The sequence below is a fragment of the Lissotriton helveticus genome, chromosome 4_1 (genome assembly GCF_964261635.1).
Source record: "Lissotriton helveticus chromosome 4_1, aLisHel1.1, whole genome shotgun sequence".
In the NCBI taxonomy this organism is placed as follows: Eukaryota; Metazoa; Chordata; class Amphibia; order Caudata; family Salamandridae; genus Lissotriton; species Lissotriton helveticus.
The window spans coordinates 1,955,517,402-1,955,538,853 of record NC_136063.1 but is presented as its reverse complement, the minus strand read 5'-3'; the positions used below and the strand labels follow the sequence as shown (position 1 = coordinate 1,955,538,853).

Sequence of the window (21,452 nt, the reverse complement as noted above, 5' to 3'; positions counted from 1 at the left end):
TTTCAGATACCCTGAATCTTCAAAAATAGTAATGTCCAAAAAATCTATTCTCTGGGAATCTGAATGTGTGGTAAATTGCAGATGGGAGGACTGATCATTCAACCAATTGTGAAAAGATGTTAGTAAACTGGGAGTGCCATTCCAGATGAAGATGTGTTGAGTCTGCCATTAACATGCGGCTGTTCCCTTATCGCCCCTGACTACATTTGGGATTGAACTTGCAAAATTACTGTAAGTTTTCTGATTGTAACTTCCAATTGCTTTTTGTCAGGTAGTTTGGCATGTATTACCTATGGTAATTGTATTTTCATTTCTATTCAGTATGATACGTTTCTTCGATGCCAATTTATCAACATAGGCACTGCCACCATCCTGCCGCTAGAGGTTGACTTTATTGTCCAGATTCTACACCTTAGGAGGGTAGTTCTTTCTCCACCTACTGAAAACAAGCATCCTGGTATGTCTTGTTTTCTTACATTTTTAATGGATGTGCTTAGTAGTTTTGAATACATACTCTCTTGGAGTTACCCCTAATCTGTGAATTCTTACACCAAACAGGTCTGTGTCCCTGTCTTCTGTCCTGATGAAGACCCCACTGCAAGGGATCTATTCAAGCCTGCTTTTCAAAAGGGGTCGAATCGTCGACTATTTTCCTGTTTTCCAACTTCATTTTGACATTGTGTTATTTGGTACACTCATGAAGTCTGGTTTTTTCTAGGTTACAATAGAACCAACGGTCATTTATTTCTAAAAACTGAAATATTTTTGTATATAATAGTGTGTGGCCCTTTTGGCCCTTGTGTTTATGTCACTTATCCCTTCCTATACTCACTATACTCACTGCACACTTCCCTTTCCCCTTCCCAGGGCACGGATATCTAAAGAATTTATTAATTTTGTACATCAATTGTTATCAAATAATTTTGGCTCAGCTTCATTGTAATAAAAACAATGCTAGCGAATTGACTCACATGTGTATATATTTAGATTGTCATTGTACTAATAATTTTGTGTGTACTTACGGGGGCCCCTTTCTCTCATTGCATGCCTTGGTGTGGCCTTGCCTTCTGCATAGTGCGCATGTGTTGACCGCGGCGGTGTGGTGCATATGTGTAGTGGCGTACCTGCGGCGGCGTCCGCGGCGGCCCATCTGGCGATAGTGTTGCAGCAGGTACATGACCGGATGCATGTGGAGGGCTGGGTCCATGGGGTTCATGTCGGGTTTCGGCGTTCGTGCTCCGCTGTCGACTTTCCGCCTTCTTCAGCTGTGCGGTGTCTCCGCTGCCGTGCGTCTGCTTCTTTGGGCCATCCTAATTTGTCGAGCGGGGCGGACGTCATCGGGCGCGGCGGAGGGTCTCGATTGGCTCCCCCCGCCGCGGTGGTGGGCGCACCTTGATGGCGGGGTGCGGTGCTCCACGGTGGTCGGGAAATTACCTGTGTTTACCTATCCTAATGTGGCGGACGTGAGTTCTGCTGCTCGCGGGCGGAGAAAGCTGTTTTTCCGCCCCGCCACCACCGCGGTGGTGTCACCGCCCGACATCCTAATGGACCCCTAGTGTCTGCCTCTGGGTATAGCTCAAGCCTTTGTTTACCCCATAAATCAGTTCTGGTCAGTTCATCTACAGTCACTTGGCTTAGTACCAGCAAGACTAGAGACAACAGGTAGGCAGGCTTACATGTAAGATGCATATGCCAGTGACATAGTAGGCAAATTTTGAACCTCAGGAAAGGGCTGGGCACAGCCTTCCAGGCTATCCCATCAAGGGAGGAGTCACCCTGTCTACTCTCAGGGCCCTTTGTCCAATGTTTGGGAGCAATACACATATCAAACAGGGGAGCCACCAGGAGTCTGGCGACAGATGGAAAGCAATTTAGTTTTATTTAGGAAAATGACAGCTTTTTAAAAGTGTGATTTCCAGAATAATATTATAAAATATGACTTGACCATTAAGTTGTGTTTTAAATAAAAATGAGTCCTTTAACCATTTTGCCACCCACTCCCTAATTGAATTCAGCATGTATTACAGGTTATAGTGTAAACCAAGGTAAACCTATGGGAGGGCCAGTCTTCTGCAGTGTGAATGGACTTTGAAGGTTTTTCACTGCCACAACATGTAAAACATTAAATATACTAGCCACGTTTCTTTGCTTGATTAATGAAAACCATTGAATAACAGTAAAACCTTAAAAACTGAACAGAGTCAATTGCTCAAATACATAATTGCAACTAAAAAACTGTTATTCTGTCACCCGCTCGAGGATTTTGCTTAAAGATGTACAATTTATTCTACTATTGAAGTTTGTTTGTAGGTGAGGTTGCAACATGAGTTAAGTATAGAGGGAAGCCCGTTGTTGATAAATATTTCACTGGTAAACATACCGCCATGTTGTATCCCGTAAACTCTCCCTAGTCATCCCTATCCCCTTAGCAGCTCAAAATGCTAACACTCTTTTAAAGTGCATGTGCTTTGTGCAATCCTAAAGTCTAGAGCATGTGTGTGTTAATCTTTCTATAGGTATCGAGTGGAAACTTTAACTATCTATGTAGTCCCAGTAAATTACAGTTCAATTTAGTTTGTTTCCATCAGTTATTTAAAACTATTACAAAAAGATAAAAGCTTTCAAAAGACTGTGGCTGTTCAGATAGATGGATTCTACAGTATGTAATCTTTCTTAAGATGCAGAGAAGTAGGGTAGAGTGCTAGTGCTGTGTTGTAATCTTTGAGTTTGGAGATGTGTGAGGTGTGTTAGGGTTTCCTATTATGAATATTCTTAACTCAATGATGGTTGTACATCAGGTACATTTGATGTTACCTTCTTCTTTTTCGATAACCTGAAAAGTTGAAAGATGTGGGGGGAGATTGTTTGTCTATCTGTTCCTTTGTGCAGTAGTCCGATATCTGTTTCAGGACTTTGTAGGGCCATTGAGAAAGTTCGGGGCAAGGGTGAAATGCATCCCTGAGTGTTTTTACAAATCTCCTGCAGTAAGTCAGGATGGAGGCCTCCGTTTGTGAAAAACATACAGCTGAGGCCTCTAAGTAAATGTGTGCCTCTTGTTTCAGAAAAAGTTGCCTGAGAAAAGTTCTACTTTCATGGACCATGGAAGGACAACCACACAGAAGATGCAGCCATGATTCATGATTATAATGACATAATCTGCAGGCGCCTCCTTTTTTTCGGTTAGCCCAGGCTCAATTGAAATCCAGGATCGATAGAACCAGCATTCGCATGTACATAATCTCTCTACGGGTTCCAGGTCTGAGGGTAGGTGAAATGTAAGGCTGGGATTTAGCTACCAAATACAAGGACTTTAAAGGGGCAAACAAAAGTATTGATTTTAAGGAAGCTTGTTCTTGCTGGACTGAGGGCAATTGCACTTGTTTGTTAATGTTCTTTTTTTCATGTTGGGTAGGAGACAGAAGTCGGTGCAATCGCTGAATGATTTATCTCAGTGGTTGCTGAAGCTCTCTTTAGTTGGTTGTTCCACAGAGATCCCTGCTTCTCGAAAATATCTCTGAGGCAGCCTTTGAGAGAGTTCTCCGGTGATTTTAGTGTACAAAGGTAATATTTGAGAAAGTCAGCCTCAATGATAAGGGCTTGTTTCACCAACCCCAGTTCCAGTCTAAGTCTTGCTCTGAGGAGGTATTTTCATAGTTGGATTTTCTTATAGCCCACTCACTGCGACTGCGCAAGCATTTGCGAGCAGGCTCCAGGAAAAGCTTGATGTCCATATATCTGTGCTGGAAGGAGGAATGCTTGAATCACTTTCTGTAGTCCCTCTGTAGAGGGCTTTTTAGGTTGTTATTGAGCCTGGTTAATTCGTAGAGGATTGCAATTGATTTCTTTATCAGGGCATTTTTGTGAGTGGATGGTTGAGCAGATTCTGTGAACCACACCCCCAGGTACTTATATTTGAGGGCCGAAGTAATAGTCGTGGGACGGCTGAATACAAGTATTTCTGGTTCATCTGAGTTGATGGTAAGGAAATTCATTACGCTGTATTCATGTAGGCTGGTCAATGCTCGTTGGAGCCCCACTTTGGTGAGGTCCCTGACAACTATGTTCTCTGCATATTAGAGGATTTTGAGGGACCTGTGGCCTAGCGAAGGTGGGACAAGGCAACTGCTGGCCAGGGCTTTCCCCAGGTCTGCTGTGTATAAGTTAAAAAGTAATAGTGCTAACACGCAGCCTCGTTTCAGACCCCCAGTGGTGGGTATTTAGGCTGAGAGTGATGGCAGGCCTGTTTTCACTCGGACCCAGGTTTCAGATTGCAGAGAAATAATAGCTTTTAAAAGAGGAGATGGGATGCCCCAGCTTGCTAGTTTCTTCCACAGGGTCTATCTGTCAATTCTGTCAAATGCTGCAGTAAAATCAATAAAACAGCACAAGAGTTGGAGTTGTACTGCGTAGCTTAGTGGCTAATGGCGGATACTGGAATGATGTTGTTGTTAGTGGCTGCTCCTCCACGAAAGCCTGTTTGAAAAAAGGGGAGTAGCTCCTTTTCTGATACCCAGCTTTTCAAGTTTTTCAATAAGATTCAGAAGTATGCTTTTGCCTCCAAGTCTAGCAGGCTTTTAGGCGATAGTTGCTTGGCTTTAAGGGTTTGCCTTTTTTGAATATCAGGCATAGGGTCGAACCTCTCCAAGCTTCGGGGATGTTGCCTGGATTGCGGCTGCGTTGAAGAGCATTGTTAGGAGAGCTGCCCAATCAATCTTCTGGAGCAGATTGAAAGATGCCAGCTGGAAGACCATTTGGGCCTGGAGCTCCATGCATTTCATGGCCTTGATCAATTTTACTATTTGGAGAGATGAAGCAAATTCTTGTTGTTCTTCTGTTTGCTGCAGGCTGAGCACTATTTTGTTTGTGTTGTTATATGCATAAAACAGGCGCTTTACATGATTCTCCCATTCCGATTCTGAAATAGTGTTTTCCCTTGTTGACCAAGGTGATTCAAATTCTTTACGTGATTCCAGAAACAGGTGAGTGATCTTTCCTTTAGCAGCTCGAATATCTTTAGCCACTCCTTCTCTTTGTTGCGCTGTCTTACGATTCCGTGATACAAGTAACAACCGGAAATGTCGGGTCAGACAATTTCTTTGTGGTATTTAATATTCAATGTAAACAGCCTATTTAAAAAGTAACCAACTTGAACAGAAAAGAGAATAAGCGAATTTGTCTCATTCATAAAGAGAAATATTTCACTTCATATTTTCAAATCTTTAAATAAAGTCAAGAATTATCAAGACATAAGAGCTGTCCGATAAATCAATTAAAAAGGCAGCGCATGTGGGTGTGATTAGAGTGACTTAGGTGAGTAGAGTGACAAAAGTGACAGGATTTGTGTATTATACAACACGGTGAACCATGATTATACACAAAAATATTGACAAATAGGTCCAATTATACATCTATTAAAGGAGGTCACCCTAGCTGGGTTAATGAATTACATAAAATGGTGTGCGAGGGGACCTTATGCATGGACCAAAGACCGTCGACGTTTCAACCCTGACAATCTGCATGAATTAACGATTTCAACATGGGTCTTCTGCAGGAAAAACACGATGTACAGCCGGTACTCTGAATTGCCCCTATCGGACGTGAATTTGAAAGCCCGCCCGCTGGACTTCTGCACTTGTTATGAGGGGCCTATCATAACCTGTTCTGAATTTTAAATTTTGGTTGTGTACAGTGGAACGTTGTTTGTAGGGTCTGGCTTAAGGCCAAGCATGCACCTAAACCCTGCAAGTTCCCAACTCCCAATTGCACAAAACCTAGGGGCTGCACACATAGCCTGTCCTCTAGCCGAGCCCTGTACCCAACCCCCATGAGTAACCAGACCATGCTGCGCATGGCCCTGAGTCATACACAGTGAGGGGTTCGCTGAAGAGGCCAGGACCTGCATGCAAGCCTGCATCAAGTAGCCACTACACGATGTACATGGCCTTCACACAATTGGTAGGGTAATGTGCTTGATATAGATACCTCTTTGCCACCTGTAAATAAAAGATTTAATTTCAGCCAGCTTTTCATCCTTTGAAGGTCGATAAATATTTCTGAGATAGGGGCCACACTATAAAGTTTTGTCCTGGGCCCCACCAAAGCTAGTCACAGAATGAAACTGCTAGAACTGACATTCTTGGCATGGTATGTCCTCAAACATTTTGCCTTCACTCCAAGATTTTTTGCTAAACTTGTTTTTATTGGCAATATACATGCACTTTACCACTACCAATCAGTGCTTAAGTGCTTGTGCTCTCTTCTTAAAACATGGTAACATTGGCTTACATTCAATTTGCATATTTAATTTACTTAAAAATTCCTAATACATTTTTTTTCATGAACGCAGGGAAAGTAAATGAAATGCTGCAAGTGGGCAGCACAACTCATTGTGCCATCCATTAAATTAGCACTACACAACATGTATAGGAACTGCCATTGCATCCTGTAGTGCTAGTTAAAACGTCTACTTCGTCCTGGCAAATAAACCTTTTGCAGGGCCTAAACATTCCTTTTCTTAAAACGTATCAGTCATTGCTAAGTTAGACCCCTACCCCCACTGGGGCAGGGTGCATAGTATTTAAAAAGCTGGACAAGTGTGTTTAGTTATACAAGTCCTGAAAGTAAAAACATCTAAAGTTGTGTTTCTCTGTTGAATGGCCTATCACTTCCATAGGCAAACATTGGTTACCTTATTGCATTCTATAAGTCCTAACTTCAGATTGAGAACTGATATGTTGTGTACACTCAAACAAAATGTAATTTAATAACCTTTTTAAAGGTGCAATCCGACTTTAAAGTTGCAATTTTTAAAGTAGCACTTTTAGAAAGTTTGCACTCTTGTGTCTCAATCAATTATGCTTTTCTCCTAGTATCCTAAGTCACATGACTGTGGAGGGGTTTGCTGTTGGGGTTGTGCTATGCTTCCAGAGAGTGGGACAAAGGAATCCTAAGTTTGAGGGGAGAGGATCTTCCTGGCAGGATAAATTGTGAGGAGCTGCGCCCTGTCCTAATCACATTTCATTGGACTCTGCCTGAAGCACACACGAAGGAAAATGACACCAAGTCTGCTCTTCCTTTTGTCACCCAGGACAGTTTGGACCCAGTTCCAAGAGAAAGGGAAGGACTGACCAGAAACTGAAATGGTGATAAGTCAGGGATCCACAGCACAAAGACTGGAACTAGGTATAAAATGGGTCCTTTAGAACCACTAAAAAGAACACTCCTGGATCTGTGGACGATTCTAAAGAAAGACTGTCCTCCTGCCAGAAGTACTGCTCCGCTGCTTGAAGAACTGCTGTGCTGTCTGAAAAAGGAATATTGACCGTGCTTGCCCCGATACCATGTGCCCAGAGTGACTCCAAGGCTTAGGTTGCTGAACTCCTGTATGAGCTACAGGGACACAAGATTACATAGATCTCTTCTGCTTCCCAGCTTACCAGACCCAACTGAGCCTGACATGGTCCCCTCTGCTGGCCTCCGTGGGAGTGAGTCCTGACCCACCAAGTACTGTCCTCCGTGCCTTGGAACCTTGCCTGAAGTCAGAGGGTACTCCTCCCAGTGTAACTGAAGGTTTCACACGGAACCGACGCAACACGGCAAAGCCCAATGCAAGATCTCACAAAACAGTGCCTAGCTTCTCCTGATCACTGGCTTTACTGAAAACGGTGCAGTGTGATGCATAACCTTGCATTGCAGCACTGTGCAGCTCCTGAACAGCAACTTGACCGGAGCCTGCAACAGAGGCCGACACAGGACCTTGTACCACAGCCCAAACAACAAGAAGGTACAACTCCTCTGGGCTGCCCTTGGACCTGTACCCAACCACCTGCTTCATTGGCATTGGACTGAACTTGTGATTTTGTCCTAGTCTAGCACGATTTATGCTTTGTGCTTTATGAGACTATTTTCAAAAGAAACTTTAAAATGTTATATCTTTAGTTCTGCTAATTGGAAATAGATTTTTTTTGTATATTTGTATCTATTGAACATTACTCTATTTTTCATAATTGGTTTGGGATGGTTCTTGTGTTGTGTTATCACTTTAGCACTGTGTGTGGGTGTGTGTGTCTGAGTGCTGCAAAATACTTTACACTTTACCTCTAAGTAAAGCGTGATTGCTTTGTGCCAAGCTCTCCAGAGTGTTAGCACAGGTTAATTTATTGACTTTTGTGGTTACCCTAACGAGGAATGTAGCTGACGCCTGGTTGGGATTCCACCCTCTTTACTACCAAACCAATTTCTTACAGGACCCATTACAAATAGTAACTGAACGCGTAACAAGTGCCAGGTTATTGACTTTGTTTTTGTATCACATGAATGTTTCTGAGAAGCTTTGTATTTTAATGCCACCTGCATTTAGGCATTTGCACAAAGTCTGTGTTATTCTCAAGAAAAGGGGTTTAATGAATATACCTAATAACGTTTATTTTAATCAAAAGGCGCTCCCCCAGATTCTCTTTTATTCCGCTTTACAGGTGCTCCCTTGCGGCATCATTCACCAGGAACACGAGCTGCAGCTGATTGCATCAGAAGCATTGGTAATTTATCAAACGCTGGCACATTAACACATTACCTTTCAAAGTCAAATAGAAAGGGGCGCTGCCGGCTTGAACATAATGGCTGATTTATCTTTCGTGTCTGGGGCGGCCCAGCCTACTTTCCGTTCAATGTAATTACAAATGAATCACAGGCGACTTTGAAGCAGATGGCAGGCAAATAAACAATCAGATGAATCATCAAAGTAGGTCTTTGCGCGCGCGCTTTACCTGCCAAGGAATCTCCCCCTTCATGCTGTCAGTTCCACCAACAATCCGCACATCCGTGTCCACAATCACAGGTGTGATTGTATCATTGTTTTCTGGCCCTTTGGAGTCGGCTGAGGTATGGTTGTTAGTATAGTTCGAATTGTCGTAATCCTCAAATGTCGGTTCTGAGCGCGTCACGGGCTGCCCGGACTGAGCTTCTATGACGTGTACGGCTGTGATTTTCCCACAAGGAAATGGTACTGTTAAAGGGAATAAAACATACTGCAACAAGACTGTCACCATAATGCATTTAATTACATCAGTGCAGAATGAGCAAATACTGAGAATATTTGCAAAGTACTGAGAATATTTTGCAAAGATGTCGTGACATATCTCAATGACAATCTAATAAATAAACAGTATTTTACTGTACATGGATACAATAGACAGGGCAATATAATGCCAGATTGTTGCTTAGCGCAAAATTCTGGAATGCGCTATTACAGGCATTTAAGCAATCATTTTCAGCAAGTAGGCCTCAGCTTCATAATTTACCAAGCCATCACGAAACGAACCCCCTCTTGTCTTGCAGACAAGCTCACCATCATTGATGGGTGCCCGGACACAAGACACCGTCAGAGAGCGAATTAAGAAGAGTAACATATCAAAACACAGGGCGGCAAGCCTTCTCCACCTATGCATCCAGGATTTGAAACAATATCCATTTATGCATCAGGACCACCTCAATGCTGCACCAAAGTAGGGACGATTAGGAGATGCATCTCTTTAAAAAACACTACAGCAAACGGCATTAACAGTCCACAAACCAGCTGTCTCTCCTACCACGTGTTCACTTTATACTTGTTTTTTACCCTGTGAAGCTAGTCGCTCACTTTTGGCATGGTTCACACTATAGAAGAAATACAACATAGGTACAAATATACATACATACAGTGTCCTTGAGGACGTCTATTGCCCTGCTTACAGATGTAGGCTTGAAAGGTTGAAGGTGAGCATTCAACTTTTTTTTATCAAGAAACAACACACATTCCAAAGAAAATCTGATAAACATGACATTGTTTCATATTCTCACCAGCTGGTTCGCATGACTTCCCGTCTTTTCCTAGTTTGTATCCATGTGCGCAAAAACATACAATATTCTTTAAGGGGTCCTTCTTGCAGTAATGCTGGCATCCTCCATTCTTAATTGAACAAGTAAGAGCTATTTCTGGAAAGAGATATTGAATTGATCATTGTGAATTTCTTTGAATTGATAACGTGTGTGGTTAAAGGTTGTGCTCATTTGCATTTTAACATTACAATCTTGCTTGCCATACAAAAATGTACAAGAAGCACGGGTGATGGACATAAACAACCATGTACACGTTTCTTGCTTGTGGTGGGCACCCCTTACATCCATGTACTCCAATATCTACTGGAGAGGTTGGAAATATTGAACAGTCAGATGCTCATTGTAGCTGCATGCTTCAAATATAGCAATATGGTCTGGTACTTACCTAGGTCCCCTATTCGAACTACATACTCTGGGGTTCTGGATTTCTCCTCCCTCTCCCATTTGCACAGGATTGGAAACCACACCAAGATTGTTCTAAAGTTGGATTCAGGGGGTGTAACCCCCCCGGCCGTATTTATTAACAATTAACAAAACAAATTTAAAAACTTTAATTACTGAAATTTACGCAGAAAGTACAGTTACATTGGTAGTCACATGTTGTTCCAGGGGCTAAACTTAACACAGTCTAATACAGAAGGCACTCCTACCGTAGATCTAACAATGCATGATTTTACTTTCTGCGTGTCCCCTCCAGAGCCTACGGCAAAGTCAATGTCTAGCAGCTTTCCCCCCCCCCCACCCCCAAGACCCAGGGTACTACCAATACTACTCCCGGAGTAAGGTTGTGCAGGGAGTACAGCTTATCGGACAGATTCTTCCTCCCGGCCCCCCCTACGCCCGGTGCCTTGAACTCCCTTAGGGGGCTGCAGACTTCTGCATATCTACGCCTTGATGCGCATGCACGTGCGGGGGTGGCCCCTGGCCCACTGGGAAGAATAACTCCCCCGACAGCCTACTTATCAGCTCTCACTACCCCTGGAGTTACATGGTGTTGACCGCTAAGGACCGCAGACTAGGCTTACCAATGTTGACCTTACCGCCTGACCAGAGACACACTAAAATACGACAATATCTAGCTTGTAAAAGAAATTCAACTTCACGCTTTTATTTACACATTATACATTCAACACTCTGTTACCTGAGAATAAAGTTGTTAAAGGAAAACAAAATCTTATCCATAGCATGTGATAGAAGACTTTAGATCCAAACTCTGCCTTAGGGGATGGTGGGTGGGCAAAAAAGAAGTTATGGGGCCCGCAGGCGGCCCGATTACGCACTCAGTATGACCATTGTACACTCATCCTACACCACCTTGTGGTGAAGTAAACATGCCATGGATCCTAATGAAAGCAAGGAACGTGCCCTGCTTCCAAGTGGATGTCAAAAAACAAGCACTGTTCAGGTGCAGTGGACCCATCACATCCCTCTATTGCCACTGCATCTGCTTCAATATTGATAACTACGCCCTTGGCATCTCATTCATCATTCTTCTAACTGCCAGCCTAAAGAGCAAATAATTTAGTAAAGTGTTAGGTAGATGAAATATCTAAATATGCTTGAAAAAGTGACAACATAAACTACAACTCCTTCGTTAATGTAAAATATGTACCAGAATATGTATAGAAAAACAATGCACATTCTCAGCTCGCAAGAAATTATCTCTCTCCTCTAGGTATTGGGGTATTCAATCTTTGTCTTATAAACCCAAATAATGCTATCTCTGTTTCTGGCTTAATTTCTCTTTGTAGACTTTCATTAACAACGGTGAACACTTCTGCCCAAAACTGGGTTAAAGACGGACAAATAAAAATCATATGGAGCCAATCCCGACCTCGACTGTTGACAACAAAAACACTTGTCCTCTACCTTGAGATACAACTTATGCAGAAGGGCTGGTGTATAATAGGACATCCAATGGTATAGAAAAGCCATTCTTTTAAAATTAGCAGCTCTTAATAATTTATGGACATATAATGAGATCTCTTGCCATTCTAATTCTGAGAACGTACAATGAGTTTCTTGGGAGACTTAATCTAGTAACCTCATTACCACAGAATTTCCCTGTTGGTCCAGCAGTAATCTAGACAAGGAGTTTTCCCACTAACTGACATCGTAATTTCGATTGTTGAGCAATGGCCGCTTGGGCTCCCTGCTCTTTAAACAAGTAGAGGAGCTTAACAAACTCCGTCCGATGACACGTGGTTGCTGCGCTCATATCGGAAAATATGCAACAGTTAGGAACATCTCAGGAGGAGAATTGCTTCTTCTGAATTGCTCTTGTCAAGATTTGCTCCTTTAGTCGATAGTCTGAAAAATTCAGTTAGATAGTTCTAGACAGTTTTGACTGGGGAATGGCTGAGCAGGAACTCTATGTGCCTATGTGATCGTAAGATCACCTGAAAACTCTGAAAGAACATTCTCCTTAATAAAAGATTAAACGCACAGAGGTGGTTGAGATGATTCGCAGCCTTCAGGGACCCCAACTAGCCGCAAATTTGAACCTCAGGAATGATTCTCCAATTCTTCTAGCTTGGTTTCCAGCAGGTTTTTCTGTTTTTTATCTATTGAGACCTGCTGCTGTATCAAAGTCACATGATCTTTCAGGAGAGGGATTCTTGATTCAGCTTCCTGAAGTCTTGCCGGATAAGATCCAACTACCTCTTCAATTTTTGAAAGATGTGCTTGAAGTGCTGCTATCTCTGTTGCTTGTGAGGCTTTTATTTTTCTTATTTCATCAAGAATAGGCTGAGCATAGAGTTTATATCACATTGGAAACTTACCCCATCTCTAAATGCTGGTTCTGAGTTGGTGTTGTTGACAATATTCCCTCCGCTACGGCAGTAGACAATAATGATGATGAGGGATTGGTTAATGAATGAAAAAGGAGAGGGAGTTCCTGTGCAACCGACTCAGGACGAGAATGAGACTGAATACTCAGTGCATCTTGTATGCCCAGGTCCGAAGCCTGATGTACTTGAGGGCGTGGAAATGGTGGGGGTAAGTGAAGGTGCCTTTAATTTTGTAAATAACTAATATTCCTTAGCTCTCCCTATTCACTGTATCCTGACTCACTACCGGAAAGTTATTATCCAAACTTTCTGCCTTTGTTGCCAAACCTGATGATGATTATGGTGCACTGCCTCTTTCTAGCACCTCAGGGGTTAAACTTAGTTGTCTCTTACTAGGGCTTTCAACCCAATCTTCACTAGTGGCCCCAAGGCCCTCCTACCCATGCTCCAAAACATCATCTTCAGAACTAGTTGGACTGTTAGTAAGTAAGTAAATTCTTTATTGTTTAGTCAATTAAAACCATTACAATATATAAAATGCCACTGTGTTTAAAAAGCAAGACATTGACACTACAATATAAAAGATAAAATCTATAAAATCAGATGTCAAACTTGCTTAATGATAAGCTTGTTGAGGGCCCTGGTTCAGCTACAATAAAGAAGTTCTTGTATCAAGATCAGGTCTTTGCCAAAAGGCCACGCTTTTTCTCGAAATTGTTGATGAAATTGACTGTTCTGCAGATAAATTGTGGATCCACTGAGCATAGGATTTGAACAATTGCAGACCAACAGGTGCGTACTCCGTATTCATTAAACTTTGGTTTTAGCCAGCACCGACGGGCTTGGTTCATGGCTGAAGAAGTGCAAATCAAATGGATGAAGTCTTGTTTACCTGCACCACAAAGTTCGCATTCTTTGTGTTCTTGGGGCCTCCATTTCGGTTGATCTGCACTTGTTGGAAGGTTGCCCAACCTTAAATTGAGGTATTTGCGCTTGATGAATGGCGAGAAGGCAAGATCTAAAGAGGCTGCTGGAACAGGCTTTTTATATGATTTAATGGTCATCCAGGCGTGGGTTCGGTGACTGAAAGTTAACTTATCGTTAAGGAGCGAGTGCCTTTTGGCAGTTTTCTTAACCACCTGTTTGAACGATAGTACTGGAAGCTTAGATTCCCAGAGATTTGCCAACTCAGTTGTTTCTAGCGATAATCTTAAGTACTTTGCATATTCGGAGTTCGGGCTCTTTTGGATTGCTTCCCACATGGTGCGGTAGACTTCATTTTCCTGATTCCTCCGAACATCATACCAAAATTTGATGGTCTCATACTTTTTCAAGAGCACTTGCGATTGTAAACCAAATTCAAGTCTTACTTGTGCCGGTGATGTGTTGTTTGGTATGACGAATACACGCTTGTAGACTTTGATCTGTATTTTGTCAATTAGTGTTGCACTTTTGCCATGATGTAATACACTCCCGTATGCTATTGTAGGCAATAACTTTGCTTTCATTGCGGTTAGCAAGGGGGAGACCACTGGGCCTTTAAGCTCAGTCGCTAAGTTGGTGAAGGCATGTAATAGAGTTGAAACCTTTTTTTCAATGTGTTTAAAGTGTGCAGAGAAGTTAAGGCGCTTGTCTAGTTGTATCCCCAGATACTTGTAGCTATCCACCACTTCCAGCTTAACGGTGTCTATTAGGAAGATTGGTGGGGCTTTGTGGCGTCGTGTTATAACCATGATCTTGGTTTTCTTGCTGTTTATTTCTAGCAAATTCTGTTTGGTGTATCTGGTCAGGTCTTGCAGTAGACGTTGTAAGCCTATTCTCGTCTGACTTAATAGCATCACATCGTCGGCATAGGATAGATGCGTTACACAGCGATTACCTAGCCGGGGAGGGTGAGCATTAATCTGGTCTAGGCTTACTGTCAAGTCTGCCATAAACAGATTAAAGAGGTGAGGGGCCAACACGCAGCCTTGTTTTAGGCCATCAACGGTGCTGATCTTCCGGGTTAACCGCTGCCCGTTGTCGATTTTTACCTGCATCCAAGTATTGGTATACAGGTCGATAATTGGCGTGAGGATTGAGTCCGGCAGGCCCTGATGTTTCAGTTTAGCCCAAAGTGTTTGCCTGCTCACATGGTCAAATGCCGCCTTAAAGTCCATGAAACAAGTGTAGAGTTCCAGGTGGTTTTGTGGACTTTTTCAGCAATCAGGCACAGGGCCATAGCATTTGCCATGGTTCCCGTCCCACGACGAAATCCCGTCGGTTCAGCGGTATTTTGTTGTTCGTTTCAGACCATTGAGCTAGATCAGCTAGTACAAGTGATGCATAGTATTTTGCTTCAGCATCAATGACGGCTATCAGGCGATAACTATTTGGGTCTTTGCGATCTCCACCTTTGTAGATTGGATTTATGATAGCTCCCCTCCAGCTATCTGGGACTCGACCGGTGTTGTTTATTGATCGGAACAGGAGATTGAGTTTGCTGGCCCAGTACTGAGGGTCCTCTTTGAAGATGGCCTGCGGGATGCCATTCGGACCTGGTGCGCTATCTTGCCTGCTTTTCTTGATTGTTTGTAATAAGAGAAACTCGTCATCTTGCCACAACTGTCGGTCCATACTTTCATGATGATTGGTCATGTTATTTGGCTGGACAGAGGTGTTATCTACCTGCTCCAGTATTCCGGATGTTTCGCTTGCGGATATAGTAGTTGTTGTTGAAGGTGTCGATGACTTGATTGAAAATGTGTCGACTATATGTTGGGCCTATGCAGTTTCAGTAATGCAGGTCATGCTTATTGGTTGCGCTGTTCGGTTTAGGGAATTGACTTGTGACCAGAAGGCCCTGGAATCCAATTTTTTTACGTTGTACAACAGTTTAGTCCAGAAGTCATTTGCTTGGTTTTGCTTTTCTGTCCAAAATATTTTCTTGTATTGTTTCCTTGTTATCCGGACTGCTTGCCAGATGCTGGGGTTTAGGCTATGGCCATATGCTCGTCGTGTTAGTTTTTGCAAATGTCTCCTCAATGAGAGTGTTGTTTTATTGAATTTGGTATTGCTTTTGGGAGAGATATTTTTTTTAAATTAACGCTGGTCCTGGGAAGCTTTCCCAAATAATCCGACCAGGTTTCTGAGCACAGATCTTTCTCATTGGTGATAGTTTGGAATAGCGTCTTGGCGTTCTGCGCTATTTGAGGGAGTGAGTCGATCGTCCATTTTATTCGCTTCAGATTGATGGTTGAAGTATTACCTGCTATCGTAGGCGCTTGCGAGTACTTAGTTGTGGTCAGCATAATCTCGATATGTTGCATAGAGTGGTCACTATCTAAGGAGCAAATTATATGAAAGTTTTTTATTCGATTTAGCAAGGGTAGTGTTACTATTGTATAATCCAGGATGGAGCTTGCATTGTGGCCTGTGTAGGTGATGGCAGGGGGGTTATCCTGGTTAGATCTACCATTTATTACCCTTAGCCCAAGGTGTTCAGGATCCCACATCAGCTGCCTGCCCCCTTTATCTTTCTTCTTGACCCGTGGAATCTTCTGGGGTACAACGTTCCACAATTCATTTGCTACATTGATATTATCCTCATCTTCTGGTTCATGTAGGAGGTTGGAGTTAAAATCGCCAGTAAGAATAATCTCCCAGGTGGTTGTTCAAGGCGGATGTTTGATACTACAGTAACGACGCGTTGAAAGAGCGCTTTTTTAAGTGCCTTTTTCGGGTGGGCATATATGTTAATTAATATAATATATCTACTGTTGCCCCTTATTATGCTCTCCAATTTAATTTTTTGCATGTCTGGTGTCGATGTAGCATTAATCATCAGGGCGGTTGTTATGTAGACCGAAAGCCCCCCACTTGCGCGCCCGTAGCGCTGAGGGCGAATCGCACTTACGTGGAAACATAATCTGCCTGGTACATCAATTGGTTCTGTTAGCCACGTTTCCTGTAAGGCTATGATTTCATATGGATCCCAGGAGGCAGCCTTACTGTGCTTCTTTTCGATGTCTTTTGCGCCAGCGATGTTCCAAGAAAGGAGTTTTATGGTGTTTCCTTCGTTATCGCCTGGCTGACAGTGGGTTCAATTGATGTTAGTGGACGATTTCTGTCTCAGATGTTCATTGTCAGTCGATTCAGCCCCCCTAGCACCTTGAAGCACTGAGTGCGTTGTCCGATTTATCCGAACTTGATTTTCTCTTTTGCTATACTTTCTTAGCAGAGGAGACGGGTGACCTGAATTTATCACTTCTTTCAGGGTAATTCCCCACTCTTCGAATTTAACCATTTCAGAAAGGATGTGTTTTACAATTCCTACATCTCTCCAGGGAGAGTAGGTCAGCTGTTGTTAGGTAGCCAAGACTTGGAATTGCAGATGTCAGGTGGAGTATATTCCCGCGATTTAAAAAGTCCTGGGAGCCTTGCGGTTCGTAGTTGGGGACAAAGAGTAGCTTTCCTGTGTTGGCTGGTTTCACCTTAGTTGCTTGGTCAGTGACGATGCATGTTTTACCATTTTGGTATAGTTTCGTTGGTTTATAACTTTCATTATCCTTTGCGTTGACGTGCGAATATTTTACTATTTGGTTATGTACGTCATTTTGAGTTTGCATGGGTAACATGCTGGGTAAAGATTTTACTTCTCGTTCTGCACGTTTAGCACCGACCATTTCCGAGTGGCTCCCATATTCCTCAGCGGGAATCACAGGGCGAAGTCCTGTCCTTTCTAAGTTTGTTATTTCTGGTCTTTGCTGCACTACTTTTTTATCAGTGGTAAACATTACTTGAATGTAATCGTGAGTTTTTCTGTCCACCTTTGTTGTTATTTGTCTGTTGTTTTCTATGTCGCTTTTTCCTGTTGTCGGATTAACGCTTGGGATTGTGATCAAGATTGAAGGCGCTTTGTGGTTTTTGTATGCGCCTTTAGCCACAAGACTGTAGGGTCTGCAATTGCTTGCCTTTTACTTTGTTTGTTCGTGCTCATTTGTGGGGTACAGTTTATCCTCGTGCAACGTGCTGGCCTTTTGGCCTGGGGCAAGTTCCGTTTTTTTCCGCTCGCATTGCAAACTCTCTAGTGATTTGTTTAGTTCTACGACAATACTAGCCCCTAGATCCTGACTGATATCTGAACAACTAGTGGCCGTAGATGGGCTCATATGATCAATGCTGGTAGAATTCCCTTCTCCAGGGCTTTAGCTTGGACGACCCCTTCTGTAGGTGTAGTTCTTTTTGGTGATATTTTGTGTGCTCGATCATTGGAGGTTTTTGGCATAGGATTGCATCCCTCATCTTTAGTCAAGGTCTTCCGGTCTTTACGGTCGTTTTCTCTCGCTATTGTCGGCTGGCATGGCCCCTCTTTGGTGTTATGCTCATATTTTGATTTTGTTTTGGCCCGGTCAAAGATGGGGAAGTTGGTTAACGACACCTTGTTTTCAGGTACGCACTTTGAAAGATGATTTCTGATTTTTTCTTGCCCATTTTTTTCTGCCGTTTAGTCAGGCTCTTCTGGTTGTTATGATTTTTACCCCATCCTGGGCAGATTGTTCTGCTTCTGGTAGGTTGGAACGGGTGTTTTTTCTGGATGGGGGAGTAACACATGTTGCTTTTGGTTCCTTTGTTATTTCATCGAATATTATTATTGGGTTATTTTGTTTATTTTTTTATTCTGCCATTTGCTGCAGCGGTGCTACTATGTTATCTGCTTTAGTATTCCTGGGTTTAATTACATTGCTTGTTTGTATGTTTTGGCAGTGGTCGAAAGAAATGAGATCACAGCCAGTTGGGGTACTGTTATTAGTTTGGTTGGCATGCTTACATTCCTGTAGGATTTCATTGAGTATAGATGGCAAATCCTGCAGTTTTTCCAGTATTGGGTGGCAGGTACATGCCTTGGATGGTGTACATGGGCGAATCTGGTCCTTAATGAAGTTGAATGTGCTGGCCATGATGTCTAGTTTTTTTATTTATGCCAGCTATGTGTTCCGCCATTGTACCCATAAGATGTATTTGTATGTCGAGCTTATCTGACTGCATATTGAGAGTTTTGATGAAGGTTTCCAATATACACCCCAGTGCACTGTGTAACATAAGTATGGATTCCAGATTATCTTTAACATCCTGTACTGCTTCTTGCTGGGGCTGGTGCACTTTACTATGATTAGTGCTGACTTCCGGTTGTGTTTGTTCTTTAGGTGTTGTGACATCTTTCCACCCCTGAGTTATTTTTTGCCTATTTCCAGGACTTTTTGTTATTGCTAAATCAGCCATTGTAGAAAGACTTGGGATTTCTATTATTGATGTTTCCTTTTGACCGTCTGCGTCAAGGTCATTTGTTGAATCTATAAGTATTTCATTGTCCAGTTCCTGATTCATTTCGCTGGATATTTCGATTGTATTTTTGCTTAATGGTTCCTTGATTAATGAGTTTTTTGGGTACGAAGCCTTTGTTGTTATATCCTGGTCCTCCTTTGTAATAATTGTTGGTTTATCATGGATGTTAGTTTGCTCAGTGTTACTTTCAGTTGTATTGATGTCCAAGTGGTCCTTGTATATAAAAGTTTTTTTGTGGTTATTTGTAGGTGTTTGGAGTGCCCACCCGGGGTAGCGCTCCTTTATGTTTTCTGTACGATTTACTAGTGCTTGGCTTGAGCATGGGGCCGATCTTGGGTTTGAGTGATTGTTTGGATGAACCTTGTATGAAGAGTCATGCGTACTGGTATTGTGTTGGTTATCCCTTTTACTTGTGGGTTGTTTGCTTCCAGTCGTAGATAAGTTTGTATCACAAGTATTTAATATACATTTAATTGTATGTCCTTCGATGGAACAGTCCAAGGACCTATTTGATGATAGTGTTGATGTTAATGATTTCTCTAGTCCCTCTCCTTGTGCTGGATCACGTCTTTTATTTTCCAAATGCACTTGAACTTGAGTTAGCATCATATGTTTATTTTTACCGTGGGTGGCTTCCATACAGTTAAGGGTCCCCTCTGTTCCGTTGGCCCTTTCTGCAATAGTGCTGGGAGCGGGCAAGGAGGTCTTTGTATCCGTCGATTTTGGTTTTGCAGACCTTTTGGGGTTGCCGGCATTGAATATATGGCTGACACGGGATCTTTCAGGAATAGAAATTTGCCAGTGGGGTTCATTGTTCCGAAAATTGAATAGATGGGAGGAATTAATGTGGGAGTTGCGCTACCCTCTGGGGGATGCGTAGAAGATTTGGTCTTAACTTTCTTCTTTGCATTTTTTGGTGGATTTGTTCGGATTCTCCCTGACCTCATCTTCCTTTTTTTCCAGCCCTCTAACTCTATGAGTTTTTTGCTCGGATGGAAGCGCCTATTGATGGCTAGAGCAGCGAGGTTGCTTTATTTCCTCGATTTCTGGCTTAGGTGTTGGCTATTTGCAGGGATGGCCTCGGGCTTTCTGAGGCTTTAGAGGCTTCGAGACCCCCCGCTTCTCTCTGTGGGGTCCCCCGCTGTTACCTATCAGCTCTTTTACAGTGCATGTGCTGGCACGTAATCGGTCCCCAATCCCCAATGCGCTTAAAAGAGACAGGAGTACCCCTCCAAGGGCTATGCAGGGTCTATGCGGGGGAGACCGGGGTCCCAACTCTACCCCTACCGCCAGCCACCACCAGTAACTATTGGGAGAAACAGGCGCCAAGTCTGGCAGTGCTTCCAGCTCCCAGTCGTCTCTTCCCCTGTAGCGGTATGATATTTCCAGCAATCCTCCTGCCGTTCCTCACCTCCTCAATCAGGTGCTTGCAGTTCGCGTGGTTGCTGTACCTTCGGGCAGGGTCTCCGGCTCTCTGGTCCTCCACGACTCCGGGCACGGCTTGCTCCCGGCCCAGGTGCTATCAGGCGAAGGTTCCTGAGACTTGGAGTCCACATTTGGTGTTCCAGCGTGACTTCAACAAGCCCAGGACCGCAGTGTGGTAACCCCTCTTCTCTTAGCCAGGGTCCGCGTGGTCAGTGATATTGCTGACACACCACACCACAGCTCCTCTTGCGGCTCTCCCCCTCGCTGCTCACACCTCCTCTTGCCTTTCGCCCCCTTTCACCCCCCCGCACCACCACCGCCGGTATCTGCACGGTGGCACAGAGGCTATTGGAGCCCTCGGTCGCCGCACGGTGATCACTCTCCCAGAGTGGGCGGGCCTGTAACCGGGATCGGGACGGGCTCAATCAGGCTGGAGCAGCGCGGGCAGCCTGGACCCGACGCTCGGACCTGTCGCTGGGACTTGCAGACCTGCGGCTCACTGATCGCCCCTGCGGTGCTGGCTCCAATGCAGGGGGACACAGGCAGGGAGGCAGGCAAGCTGGCGGGTGGGCAGGCGTTCCGGGCTTCGGAGACTATGCTCGGCTCGGCTCAGCTCGGCTCCACGATCAGCTCCGCGGTCAGGGACCTGGTGCGCTTGCTGCAGCTGCGAGCTCTCTCTGGCGTGTGACGTCACAACAGGATCCTCCTCAGAGTGCACCTTCTAAGTTAGTTGGACTTGTAATTGGGGCTGATCCTTGGGGAGCTTTCTGAGCGAGCTCAGCTCTAGCTGTCGCCGAAGCTGTCTTCAACTATGTAGTGCAATTTGTAGTCTTAGGTGCCATATTTCAATCTGTTTGGGAAAATGTGTTTGTAGTTTTTAGATGTTTTCCTATTCTGAGAGAAATTTATTTATGAAAATGAACTTTCCACTGTCCAGCCTGGGAAAAAATTGGCTCTCAAGTTTAGTCTTTTCCTGCCTTTCTTATTGCCTCTCCTTACTCCACCTTCCTCTCCTCTCCCCTTATTCCTTAATCC

General features: G+C 43.6%; 1 protein-coding gene across 1 annotated transcript in view; it reads right to left on the bottom strand.

The window, feature by feature from the left end:
- F9 (coagulation factor IX) overlaps positions 1-21,452 on the bottom strand; it is a 310,524-nt gene that overhangs the window by 73,418 nt on the left and 215,654 nt on the right. Inside the window, exons 5-6 of the mRNA XM_078688628.1 lie at positions 9,838-9,972; positions 8,766-9,004 (exon numbers count right to left, since the gene is read on the bottom strand). Of these exons, the coding sequence (XP_078544754.1) occupies positions 8,766-9,004; positions 9,838-9,972 (374 nt within the window). The remainder of the gene's footprint in view (positions 1-8,765; positions 9,005-9,837; positions 9,973-21,452) is intronic.